The following is a 13,813-nucleotide window of genomic DNA, read 5'->3' as shown; positions in this document are numbered from 1 at the left end:
ACCTTAGCAATCATAATATGTATATTATTTTAAGTGGGTATATAGAGAAAGTGTTGCTTTAGCAAATGTTCATAGTCTGTTGAGTGATTGATTGCTTGGTATTTGAGACAGGGTTTCTTCTCTGTGTAGTCCTGGCTGTCCTGGAACTCACTCTGTAGACCAGGTGGCCTTGAATCCACCTGCCTTTGCCTCTCAAGTGCTGGGATTAAAGGTGTTTACTACCACTGCCCTGCTTGCTTACCATTTTGACCTAAAAGAATTGTGCTTAGTTCAATGATTGAATGTGTATGTGTACACACATACATGCACATTCACACATAAATATAGGTGTGTGTGTGTGTGTGTGTGTGTGTGTGTGTGTGTGTGTGTGTGTGTGTGTGTGTGTCACAGTTTCTGTGAAGGCATATATCTAAGAACAGTTGCGGTCATCATGGGGGAGCCTAACCATATCTGTGGGATGCCAGCTCCCATTTTTTCCCCAGGGTACTTTTGAGAGAGGACTGAAAACTATTTAGATAGAAAGATAGAGAAGGAGAGAAACAGATAGAAACACAGGATAGCCTCAGGAGGGCCTAGATATCTATCCACCAGCCCCTCCTGTCTCTTCTGAAGGACCCTTTTATAGGAATGCCAACGGGTGGAGCAAAAGACCTCCCCCTAGCTAAGTGCAGACCCTTCCAGTCACCTGGTAACCACACATGTGGTCAAGCAATCCTTTAATGCTGCCCTGCTGGATAAAGCAAGCTCAGATCTCACTAGGAAACCTCTGTGGGCCTCCACAGGTCATGAAGGAAGTTTATCTTTACCTTTTCTAGATATCATGAATTATAACTATATATATTTAGTGTGGCTGAGTTTTAGTCTCCTTCAGAATTGATAAGTAAATACTTCTGTTAATCTATAAGCATCTAGTATATTGTTAAGCTTAATTTTTGCAAGTGTGATGAGTCTGTTTTTCTGAGTTGACCTTTTTCTATTTAATGAAATCTAGTGATTTTTAGAAATTCTTTAAAACATAAGAGTCTCATTTATGTTGTCCATGCTGGTATGAAACTTGGAATGTTTCTGCTTCATGTTTCCACCCAACTTTTAGAATTTTAAAGACACACAAAGTCACACAAGTTAAACTGGGTTATTATTATTATTAGTCTGGCTGGGAATGTCTTGCCAGCTGTATTCTCATTCTTCAGGAATTGATAAATTCTTAATATTTCCAATTTGTTAAATACTATAAAGATTATCCTATTGGTGCTTTGTGTTTAGGTGCATTGAGTATACACATATAGAAGTGGCAGCTTTCCATACACGTTCATACATCTTTTATTTTCAAATACTAGGAAATGGGGCTCTCCTTTATGTTTACTATTTAAAGGGCCTGTTGAGAAATATTTTACAACTTAATTACAACAAAACTTGTCCCTAGTCTTGTCATTTTTGTTTTTAGCTCATTTTGGTCATGATTGGCCTGGGCCTACCTGATACGTATCAATTAAGGCCATTATGTGTGGGTTATTGCTGTGCACATAGGTGTTTTTGACCTCATTTGATATGGCACCTAATTCCTGTAGTCTTAATATATTCCATTAAACCCTTTGTATATGTTTTTGGTATATAGCCATATAGCAGTGTGACCCCCCCCCCCCGCCCCCAAAGACAGGGTTTCTCTGTGTAGCTTTGCACCTTTCCTGGAACTCGCTTTGGAAACCAGGCTGGCCTCGAACTCAGAGATCCGCCTGCCTCTGCCTCCTGAGTGCTGGGGTTAAAGGCGTGTGCCACCACCGCCTGGCAGCAGTGTGATTTTTAAATCACACATAGAGATAATTGATCAGCTTTTTAAATTTAAGCAACTAGAATTTGCAATGTTTCAATTTCTTACTAATAAATAGGGATGCAAAATTATCTGCCTCATTATATTATAGACAAACATCTATTTCCTGAGGATCAAATGCAGTTTGTGTTAAGTGCTTAGCACATGGAAGATGTTACTGTGATGCTGTTCATTTAGTTTCTGATGTTGAGACAATTTTTTGAGCCTTATCTCCCTTTTATTTAGAATCTGCTCCAGGAGACAAATCAGTATCACATTCTTGCACAACTCCTTCCACATCTTCAGCCTCTGGCCTGAACCCCACATCTGCACCTCCAACATCTGCTTCAACAGTACCTGTTTCTCCTGTTCCACAATCACCAATACCTCCTTTACTTCAGGACCCAAATCTTCTTAGACAGTTGCTTCCTGCTTTGCAAGCCACGCTACAGCTTAATAATTCTAATGTGGACATATCCAAAATAAATGAAGGTTAGTAGTCATAATAACAATTTTGAACATTATTATCCGCATTATGCAAAGTTATTTACAAAATTTTCAACTCAGCAATGATTAATGATGTTTCTCTCTTCAAATTCATGTGGGGTTTGCTGCTTTGGGGTTGATACCTCTAATGCCCTTGGTTGTATAATTGAGTTAGCAGTGTTTGTGTATAGCTTTTAAGTCTGTTAATAGGAAGATCTTAGAAATTCTAAGAGAGAGGTAGATGTAGGTGCTAGTGTTTATTTTTATTAGTGTTTCTATTTTGTTTGTTTAATCACGTTCATTTTAATCTGGTTTTTTGTTTTCTAAAGTATTTGGACCATCTCCTCATAGAAATCTGAGCAAAAATGGAACTAGTTTAAATTTGAAGCTATTAAAATTCAGATGTTTAATCATAAAAACACAAATAAATTTAGTCTCTATTTGTGCATTTTCTCTTAACAGTAGTGTTAAATGATTTATATTCACCCAAATGGTAGAGCAGTCTCAAACCGGTTCATTTTCTTGTTACTCTCAACTTCTTGGTGTTTTTATTTTATTCTGCAAGATACCTGTAACTCTTCAGTTTTGCACATAAATATTTTATATAAACAGTCTGAAATTATGTAAAACAGTCTGTAAAAGGCATTCTTGGGCATCACAAGTACACGGTATTTCTAAGTACTAGTTGTTTTGGTATTTAAAGCATGGTGAGTATTGTTATACAGGGTTTCGTTGGTCAGCTTGTTGAAAAAAAGCAGTCATGTGAAATAGCAACCATCTCTTCAATTGATTGCCAATAATGTACTAAGCACTAACTTGCGTTGGCTCTTACTGTTCTTGACAGTATTACTAGAATTGAGGATATTATTGGCTTACCTTTATTGTGAACCTTTTCTCTTCCGATCATTTCAAGTCTTTACGCCCATTATGTTACTGTGAGTGCCAAGCTTTCATGTTGAAAATTTTATGAAACCAATTTGTTTTTTTTACTGTTGCTATTTGTTATCTATAAGTTTCACGTTGTTACTAATAATGCCAAACCAACTTCTTTATTTTGAATGTTTTAAGTTCTTACAGCAGCTGTAACACAAGCTTCCCTGCAGTCTATCATCCACAAGTTTCTTACTGCTGGACCATCTGCTTTCAACATCACCTCTCTGATTTCTCAAGCTGCCCAGCTCTCTACACAAGGTATTCTTTCTTTCTCTTAAGTTATTTATAAGATTGTCTTGTATTGTTCTGTCATTAAGGGAAAGGTTTTAGTTTGAGAAAATATTACCTATAATAGTGATTTTGTTTGACTTTTAGTATTGGTATGCTCTTGGATATGTTTATTTCCTTCATTTTATACTTGGGTACTCATCTGACTGGATCAGTGTATTTGTAATACATCATATATTTTAATCAAAATATAAATTATTGATAAGGCCTTTTATTTAATGCCAAAAGCAAACTATACTATACTCTCAGTCATTTCTAAAATATCTCACACACTTGAGGACTTGGAAGTTTGCCTTGGGTTGTTGATAACAGTTTTTGACTATAGGATGCAGAAATAACTTTGGGCTTTGAGTTGGTTTGTGTCTCTTTTCCTCAAACGTATGCAGAAGAGGAGATGCAGCAGCACTAAGTCTGTCAGAAAGTCCACAAAGAGAACAGACACAGCATGTTGAGCAACAGAAGTTTAATGGTAGAAGTCCATTTGGCTAACTGCATGAGGCAAGGGACTACAGACAAATCCTGAGCCTAAGTGGAGAATAAATAAGAACTAAGGATGATGAACTAAGGCTACTGTGTGGGAATTAAGTTCCCACTTAGCTTTGCAGTATCAGGAAGGAAATTTGATCTCACTGTAGGCCTTGTTCCTTTAGTGAAGATACCAAATTCTGATAAGATTCACCTGTGTATCTTTGCAATGTGTAGAAAAACACAGCGAGCCAGGCGGTGGTGGCGCATGCCTTTAATCCCAGCACACGGGAGGCAGAGGCAGGCGGATCTTTGTGAGTTCAAGGCCAGCCTGGTCTACAGAGCGAAATCCAGGAAAGGCGCAAAGCTACACAGAGAAACCCTGTCTCGAACCCCCCCCCCCAAAAAAAAAAAAAGAAAAACACAGCGAACCTCATTATATATACAAAAAAAGTTGTTTGGGGGTGATTTAAAATTAATTGCTTCATTCTTTCACAGCCCAGCCATCTAATCAATCTCCGATGTCTCTAACGTCTGATGCTTCATCCCCAAGATCCTATGTGTCTCCAAGAATAAGCACACCTCAAACTAACACAGTCCCTATCAAACCTTTGATTAGTACTCCACCTGTTTCGTCACAGCCAAAGGTAGGTCACCTTTGTAGGATTACGGGAATGGCTGACTCGTAGAAATGGTAGTATTTTAGAAAATAGGTTTTGGGAAGTGTCCTTTGAGAACAAGGTAGCAGTGGAATGAGTGGCTAGTGGGTGACATTAGATGAGTCAGTGTGGATGAGCAGACTTGAGTCTCAACTTCTTCTGTATACTGTGTGATTTTGCCTGATTATTTTGGTGATTGCGACATGGAATTCTAAATAAGCAGGATCTATGGGAGAATCTTAATATTTATCAAATTTCTCTACTCTGTTGTTGGGTGTTTGTTGTTTTCTCTTAAAATTTCCTTTTAATTGTGAACCACCTTCTCATAAGAATTTGATGTTTTTTAGTTTTTGCCTAAGAATAACATGCTGTTTGCTTCACTTAGGAAATTAAATTTTTGTGTAAATCTAGTTTTTGTAGTAGAGTTATAATTAAAAATGAAGGTCCTTCTGAATGCAGAGAGCATTTTTCTGAGCATCACTCCCTGTGTTTAGGTACAGAACCACAGCTGTAAATATACCTGGAGTGCAGACTCATTTTGGCACCTGTCCCATGTCTGCATCTTGACACACTCCATAAGTCAGTGCCAGCTGTTCTGACTCTCTCTTTACATGTAGGTTTGTGTACACACACACAGTTTTCCTCCACCTGATTTCTGTCTTTCAGTTGAACTTAGATTATGAGTAAGGCTAGCCTCTTTTTTTTTTTTTTTAAGAACAATTCAACAAAATAAAATGAAATTCCAGTTTATTGTTCCAACATTGTTTCACACATACATCAACCAGATGAAAGAAATAAACAGTAACTTCATAGTCAAAGGAAGAAGAAAAAAGAAACTTTCTATCTTTGGCCTCTTGGACCATCTCATACAAACCAATTACTTAGGTAGTGCAGCTAGATGCATACACAGACAAGTTGCTGAAGGCTAGTCGTTGTGATCTGGGATCCTGCCCTGCCTGGGGAGTGCTGGTTTTCTAGCCTGGCTGGAATTTACGTAAGGGCTCTCAGTCCTGTCTTTGGTTTGTATAGCGAGGGCTTTCTCCACTGAGTCATCTCTGCTTTGTTGGTATCCTGTGAGTTAGTGAGGGTTAGAGCTTGCTGAGTGGAAAAGTTGTGTGGGCTTGTGGTTTTGTTGTTCTTTGTTGTTAATAACAAAGGGAAGAAATTTTCAGAGAATTATTAAAACTTCATTTTCTTTGACGATGACATGAATATATATTTGCAAACACACGTTGATCGGTTGTTGAAATCAGAGTATCTGTGTTCCAGTAATGTAATGTGCATTTTTATAGAAATCTAAAAAGAGAAATGCTATCGTATATTAGAAAACTGTTGAATAATAGTTTTTCCTGTTGGTGTTAGTAATGTGGTTTGGTAATTTTTACTATAGGGCGTTTTATAAAACAGTTCAAATTTTAATTTTTGGGACTGACTGATGACTAAGTTGTTAAAGACTTATTACTGAAGAGATGGGAGTTTGGATCCCACTACTCAACTAAAAGCCAAACAAACATCACCATCAATATTAGTGTAATGAAACAAAATTGTGACGACTTTGTTAACTATTGTAGAATTTCATTGGTATTAGAATTTTTTTGCTTATCTAATTTTCTTGCTATTTGCCTGTGTGAATAAAAGCTTGTCTTATCAAATTTTGACATTTTAGGTTAGTACTCCAGTAGTTAAGCAAGGGCCAGTGTCACAGTCGGCCACACAGCAGCCTGTAACTGCTGATAAGCAGCAGAGTCACGAGCCTGTCTCTCCTCGAAGTCTTCAGCGCTTAAGGTTAGTTGGTGTGTTGAGATTTTTTTTTTCTTTTAATATGGCATCTTGTGTTGTTTGAGTAGGATGTGCATGATAGAACGTCATCACAGAAGAAGTCATTAACAGATCCATGGGTGGCTTTACAGAACCAGTCACAGTTTACAAAAACTGTACAACAGTTATGAGTGGATTATTTGTAGAAAGTGGCTCCTTTAAAATTGAGCTAGTCGGACCAACAATATGTGGTGCTCATACTAGGAAAGCACATGGCTTCATGTGTGGAGCTATGTTTGCTTTTTAACTACTCAGGTTTTGAGGTAAAAACAAAAGCCCTCACCTCTGAAGCTGTGTGTTGCACTTTCCCATTATCTTCAGATCTGACCTTTCTTATACATATCACCTTTAATAATATTATATAAGGTTGTATTGTATTTGCTCTTTTCTGTGTTGATTATAATACAATTTCAAAGGCTTTTTTTGTTTGTTTGTTTGTTTTGTTTTTGTTTTGGTTTTTTTGAGACAGTTTCTCTGTGGAACAGTCCTGGCTGTCCTGGAATTCTCTTTGTAGACCAGGCTGTTCTTGAACTCACAGAGATCTGCCCACCTCTGCCTCCTAAGTGCTGGGAGGAAAGGTGTGCACCACTATTGCCCAGCTTCAACTGTTTTTGTATTCTTTTCAAAACAAGCATTTAAGAATTTACACATCCAAATGAGACCTGTTCCCTTCAGCGTAATCACCTTTGGAAGATGGCTGCTTCATCAATCTTCCCATTGTTCAGAGAGTTTTGGGTAACTCTTCTTCTAAATATCCTTAGAAGATGCAGTATTATTAAATATATCCTTAGTGATGAAAACTCTTCATCCTTTGGGAAATTTACTTTTTGGAAATAACTGAAATTCATTCAGCAAGCACCAAGTCTGTTGCAGCTAGTAGGAAATCAACTTGGGCAACTGAAATTTTGGTTTTTACCACCATGTGTCGCCACCCCTGGCCCCAACCATTCAGTTTTAAAGGAAGACAACTAATTTTAGTGTGTCACTTTTTGGCCTCATTTTATCAGTGTGCTCACTCAGAGTTCTCTATTGAAATACCCGTGTTTTGCCTGATGTTATTTTACCCTCTGATTCAAGAATATTTTGATATTGAACATACACATACCTTTCTTTAATTAGATGTTTCTGAAATCAAGTATTCACATGTGCCTTACATTTGTGACTATTAAAAGTTTGACCCTTGCTTTATGTTAGTCATATCTGAAGTCAACTGTTTTGTTGACGTTCTGCAGTTTCAATTTTAATTTGATATAAACAGTAATTAATGTTCCAAAGACTATTCTCTTAATATATTTTGAATCAGCAATTCTATTTGATAATTTTAAAAAATTGTAAGAATTTGGATATTTTGAAAAATGAATACACATTGTTTCCTGGTATTATCTAGAAATTACTTTGAGACCTGCTAGGCATTCATTTGTTTTCTCTTGCAGCAGCCAGAGAAGTCCATCACCTGGTCCAAATCATACTTCCAGTAGTAATGCATCAAATGCAACAATTGTACCACAGAATACGTCTGCTCGGCCTGCGTGTTCATTAACACCTACGCTAGCAGCACACTTCAATGATAATCTCATAAAACACGTTCAGGGGTGGCCTGCAGACCATGCAGAGAAACAGGTATGTCTGTCCCCTTTCCTGTCTCCTTTCTTTTCTATTTTTTCACTTCTCCTTTCTTCTTCTGTGTGATGCTAGTCTGAAATTTACTGTGTAAATGCAAAGCTAGCTTGGAACATAATATCTTATCACTTCCTCAGGTAGAGTGCTAGGAGGATAGGTCTGGACTAAAACCATACCTAATCTGACTAAAACTATGTATTTTTAAGAACTCGGTAGGAAAATCGAAAACACTTTGGACCATTAAAGAAACTTTTGTGCTTCTGTATGCAAAGTTTGATTCTGTACTTTTAGTGTAAGTTCTTACATTCTTTTGTGTAAGTTCAGATTTTATGTGAGCTTCATTTCTTTAACTATAGGCATCAAGATTGCGTGAAGAAGCCCATAATATGGGAAGTGTTCATATGTCAGAAATATGTACTGAATTAAAAAATTTGAGATCTCTAGTTCGAGTATGTGAAATTCAAGCAACCTTGCGAGAGCAGAGGTAAGTTATTCACTGGTGTTTGTGCTTTTCCTTATGAGGAACTCCCTGCAACAGTTATACTTTGGTTTGGAATGAGGGAGCTTAATATATGCATATTGCAAACAAAAGTAAAAGAAGAAAGCAGCAGATAACATCGATAGGGAAAGAGCAAATCAGGTGATGAGTTCCTGGTTGAGATATTTTTTTCAGGCAAAGCACTGTTCAGACCCTGGATAAGCTTCTGCCTTCCATTCCTCCACAGACATTTCGCCCCTCTGGGAAAAACAATAAGTCACCTGCATTCAGAATGACTACCTACTAGTTCTTTAACTGGTTTCCTTATTCTTAGTCACGGGATTGGGAATTGGCCTGCCTCATGAAAGGGAAGACTCAGACACTTGAAATAAACTTGTTGATAGTTAAAACAGCACACGACAACCAATATAACGTTTGTTCCCCCAGCCCCGTGTGTGTGTATGTGTATACGTACCAGAGGCCGACTTCTGGTGTCTTCTCAGTTGTTTGGCACCTTGTATTTTTGAGGCAGGGTCTAGCTGGCCAGCAAACCCAGAGATCCTCCATCTATGCATCTGCAATACTGGGATCACAGAGACATGCTGTCTGTCACACCTGGCTTTTTTACATGCACTCAGGGAATACAGACTCAGAGTCTCAATTTGTGCAACAAGTGCTTTCTTGACTGAACCATTTTTCCAGCCCCTAAAATAATTGTCCTTACAAGAATTATGTATGGTGTTTTTCTCCCCGTATCTGCTGGAAGTATATTTTAAGACCACCATTAGATGCCTATAGCTGGTTAGTAGCAAACCCCTAAAAGTTACAGTTTGAGTTACAACAGTAGAGTTAGCTCAGTTTTCTAGAAGGAAAATTCATTCTTTCTAAACTTTAGCAACTTGAGTTTCTGATTTTTTTTTTTTTAATTTGTTAAGCTTCACCTTTTTACTTATTTAAGGAAGCACTTTGTGACTTGTCAATGTCATGCTGAAGGTTTCAGGATCTCTATTTGTAATGGGATGACCAACATCACAGCCTGTGTTAGGGTATTACTTAGTAAATAATGATTTGTTGAATACAACCATTGGCAATACCATAAAGGTCGGTCTGATAAGAAAAGGACTAAGTGATTAATAGTTGGGACAACCACATGCAGATTCTTTATACTGTACAAGATGATGCTTCACACCCTAGGGCAGGGCAGGTCAAGAAAGACACGAGACTCATTGAGCTAAGAACAGTACAGTTTAAACTGGGGAATTTTTCATTTCTTGAGCTTTTCAAATTTCAGGTGAACATAGAAGGCCTGAGCGACTGATTGAGAGTTGCTTGACTAAGGCAAAGGTGTCCTCGTTGGTGTCAGTTTCTAACCCTAAAGAAAGAACAGCGCATAAGTGTAGAAGGAACTCAGATGAGATAAGATGCAAGCAGGACATTAGTGGAAGGATTGTACCCTTGTCTATTTCAGGAAGGGGAAGTTCATCTGGTTTTAGTCAGACGTGGGAATTCCATGAGTCAAATTGTTGAGATCTTCATGATCTGTAATTGTATCATATTCTAGAAGTATTTTTTATAATTTAGTCTGCCTGCTAAGTGCTGTAATGCCTTGGCTTCCCATTAACTCATAGTCTCTTTATTTGGGGTTTTCCTCTTAGGTTTGTAACTCTGTACTCCTTGGTTTATAGCTGTGCTTCACAAGAATCCATTACTTTAAAAATGAAATGTTGATGGCAGCTAATTAGAGCTGCCCCTCTTGATTTATGGTTATGTTGGCTCAGTTAAAATCTTAGATTGATGTTTATATTTTTAGATCCTTTGAGCTAAAGACAATGTTATATTGTCTAGCCAAGTTGTGGTGTGTCTGAAATCTTAGTATTTTCCCCTGTGCTTATTATTCTGTTTATCTGACATTTAACATAGATAAGATTAGGTAGCATAGGTATATTTGATACACATGCAACTTTGAAATGACAGATTTTATTTGGCATAAGTTTTGTCTACATCTGTAGTAATTAATTGTAGTTTATTGGCTTCTTGTCTGTTTAATTCTAATCTGAGCAAGAAATGCAATATAGCTTTATCTCATAGTTATTACCTACCTTTTTAATGCTTATACTACTTATAAATTTTAAATCATTCTGTATATTTGAAAGAAATGTTGAAAATTGCTAGGAAATTAAGAAATTTTCCAGCTTTTCCAATATTTTAATGTATGATGTGTTAAGTGCTCTTAACTGTAAGCTCAGACTTTTTAACCATTCAGTATTAGTATTCATTTTATATTTTCATAGTTTTTTGTAACATACAGATCTTAATATCTGCTCTTATTTTTCAGGATACTGTTTTTGAGACAACAAATTAAGGAACTCGAAAAGCTAAAAAATCAGAATTCCTTTATGGTTTGAAGATGTGAATAATGGCACATGGAATCCTACAGGAACTGTAAATCTATTGCCCAGTCATAACATTTTGAGCTGCATTTAAGTAGACTGTGGACCGTTAAGCTGGGCAAATGAAATGACAAGGGGACGGGGGTCTGTGAGAGTCAATTCAGGGGAAAGATACAAGATTGATCTGTAAAACCCTTGAAATGTAGATTTCTTGTAGATGTATCTTCACGTTGTAAATATGTTTTGTAGAGTGAAGCCATGGGAAGCCATGTGTAACAGAGCTTAGACATCCGAAACTAATCAATGCTGAGGTGGCTAAATACCTAGCCTTTTACATGGAAACCTGTCTGCAAAATTAGCTTTTTTAAAAAAAGAAAAAAATTTGGGGGGTTAATTTATCATTCAGAAATCTTGCATTTTCCAAAATCCAGTGCAAGCGCCAGACGATTTGTGTCTAAGGATACAACTTTGAGCAGTGTACAGATATCATGAGACAACTGTTCCGCACTTGCACCTGATCAAGAGCAGTGCTGCTCCATTTGTTTTACAAAGAAATGTTTTCATTTCCTGTATGTTCCATTCCCTCAGAAGTCCTTGGCCTGATTTTATCCATTTTTTAAGGTGCCCCTTCTCCTTTCTAGGGCACTGTTGCTGTGGCACTTTTCTATCACCTTCTCATTCCTGTGTACAGTAGCTGGAAGTTGCAGTGATCGAGCATAACCCACATGTTTGTATAAATTATTGAAATCCATTTGCACCCTGTAAGAATGGACTTAAAAGTACTGCTGGGCAAGTGTGCTGAAAGTACATTGACTGCTCAAGTATAAGGAAGTGGCCCAATGAACATGGTTGTGGGAGGGGAAGAGGAAACAGAGCTAGTCAGATGTGAATTGTATCTGTTGTAATAAACATGTTTAAACAAATACATTTTGTTACTTTCTTTTCCTTCGGTCAGTGCATATTAGAAATTGAACTACATGGGGATTCTTTATCAAAACTTCTTGTTGAATATTTATATCTTATTACAGTAATTCCTTAAAGGGAGGTTTTGTTTAAGGCATATTAACAATAAATTGTGCAAAAGATATTTAATGAATGTGAAATTCAACAAGAATGATGAAGTCACTTCCCAAGTGGTATCATTTGTTCAACCTGGTTTTCCTGTCTTGCTATTATGACACTTCATTTTGAAGGATGTTTGTGTTGTAGCTAACTGTTCAAGTCTGGTGCTGACTGCTTTTTCTTAGCCATCACAAAATGCTCAGTTTGTGTAATCAGAGTTTCCTGCTGTTACACAGAAATGGTGGGGAAGCTCAGCTTTGTATATTGTTTCCTAAAGTATATTAAAATAAAAAAGAAACTATTGCTACTATAAAACTACCTTGCCTTTTTTTCCCCTCTGCTTGAAAATATTAGTCACATGGCCTTAGCATGACACTGCCAGTGTTGTACCAAATCACAGGAGTTTTTGTATACAGAAAAGTCTTTTAACCTTAAATTGTAAATTCTGGCTTAAGAGGGTTTTTTTTGTTTTGATTTGGGTTTTTTGGTTTGGTTTGTTTTTGCAATTGTTGGGGCAGATGTGTGCTTCCAGTTTACCATCACCAAGGGCTGAGTTTTGCTCCAGAGTCAATGTTAACTTTCTGAAATACTGAATTCTAAAAATTACTTTTGTAATTTTTGCTTTAACTATATTTATTTAATTATATTTAAGCTACAGAGGGTAACATTGAAACTTTCTCTAACTTTAATCAACCAGTCTTAAATGATAGTATTGGTGTTTTTTCTGAAACAGATGTTATTGTGTGATAGAGGAGGGGTAGCCCTTACCCTGGAAGCTGACCCTGCAGTTATTTACAAGTACTTTTTAAACACCAAGAAAAGAGACATGTCAGGAGTTAGGATGAAATGTTCATACCTGTGGAGTTTTTACCAGCTGCTGCACTGTGCTCATATGTGTAAATGGAGTCCTGAAGACTGTGTCAAGCTAAAACCCAGGCTGTGCCTTTTTCAGCAAATGGCTACAGATTTGTAGTGGAAGAGATGACCATTTTGTGGTCAGGTGCAGCTTGACTTGTGTGTTGCGTAATTGATTTTTGTGGTCAGTACTCCATTTATCTGTTATGTCACTCTATTCCTAAGGGTTTTAATATTTATAGCCTTAAGTAGATTAGTTAAATATTAGAAAAATGCTTAATTTGAACTTTTCTTGTGGAAATACTTTGTAATTGATCCAATTGCATTTTTTATGGTTTTTGCACTTTAATACACATGCTGCGTCTGGCTCCTAACCTCCTGAGGTGACTACGGCATATCTCTTAGAGCAGGTGCAGTATCCTGGGTTATCCTTAGTTGCCATGAATTTGAACGTGTAACTTAATTTAAAGAATTTGAAAAACAGAAATTCTAGATAACTCTAGAAAACCTTAATCCCCCTCCCATTTAAAAAGTAAATATTTGAACTTTGTAACTACTGTTACCACGTGTGTGGTGATACATCTATTAGAAAATCATCCCCTAAAGAGAACTGGCCATCTCTGTTAAGTCTTGTCTTGGTTTCAAATCTTGGGGCTGTAAATTAAAAAAAAAAAAAAAAGCACACAAAATACTCCATACTCAAGTTTTTTAAAGTAAGATTTTTTTGGGGGGAGGAGGAGGGGCCCCTAAATGGGCAGCTTTATGTTTGTTTTATTCTTGTTTGTAAAATTATCTTAGGGAGGAGGGGCTTAAAAACTTCCAAGTGAGATTGCTTTTCCTATTTCATGTTTTGTCTATAAACACCTTAGCTCTAAGGGAATCCTTTAAAGGGGAGCATGCAGGAAAGACCATTTATTCTGCCTACCAGAGTCTTGAGAAGTTCCTTCTTCAA

General features: G+C 37.0%; 1 protein-coding gene across 16 annotated transcripts in view; it reads left to right on the top strand.

Annotated features, from left to right (window-relative positions):
- Window positions 1-12,321, top strand: part of Wac (WW domain containing adaptor with coiled-coil) — a 70,506-nt gene extending 58,185 nt beyond the window's left edge. For 9 of the 16 annotated variants that reach the window (XM_076572408.1, XM_076572399.1, XM_076572404.1 and 6 more), the window contains 7 exons: window positions 2,054-2,299; window positions 3,362-3,484; window positions 4,478-4,626; window positions 6,305-6,423; window positions 7,890-8,076; window positions 8,433-8,560; window positions 10,890-12,321. In XM_076572408.1, coding sequence (XP_076428523.1) covers window positions 2,054-2,299; window positions 3,362-3,484; window positions 4,478-4,626; window positions 6,305-6,423; window positions 7,890-8,076; window positions 8,433-8,560; window positions 10,890-10,959 — 1,022 coding nt within the window. In that variant the 3' untranslated portion in view covers window positions 10,960-12,321. The remainder of the gene's footprint in view (window positions 1-2,053; window positions 2,300-3,361; window positions 3,485-4,477; window positions 4,627-6,304; window positions 6,424-7,889; window positions 8,077-8,432; window positions 8,561-10,889) is intronic. The other 7 variants (XM_076572410.1, XM_076572401.1, XM_076572407.1 and 4 more) reach the window with 1 other exon arrangement.
- Window positions 12,322-13,813: the final 1,492 nt, after the last annotated feature.

Source organism: Peromyscus maniculatus, chromosome 5, assembly GCF_049852395.1.
Source record: "Peromyscus maniculatus bairdii isolate BWxNUB_F1_BW_parent chromosome 5, HU_Pman_BW_mat_3.1, whole genome shotgun sequence".
NCBI lineage: Eukaryota > Metazoa > Chordata > Mammalia > Rodentia > Cricetidae > Peromyscus > Peromyscus maniculatus.
Note: the sequence above shows the minus strand (reverse complement) of the source record. Positions and strands in the feature narration are given on the sequence as shown.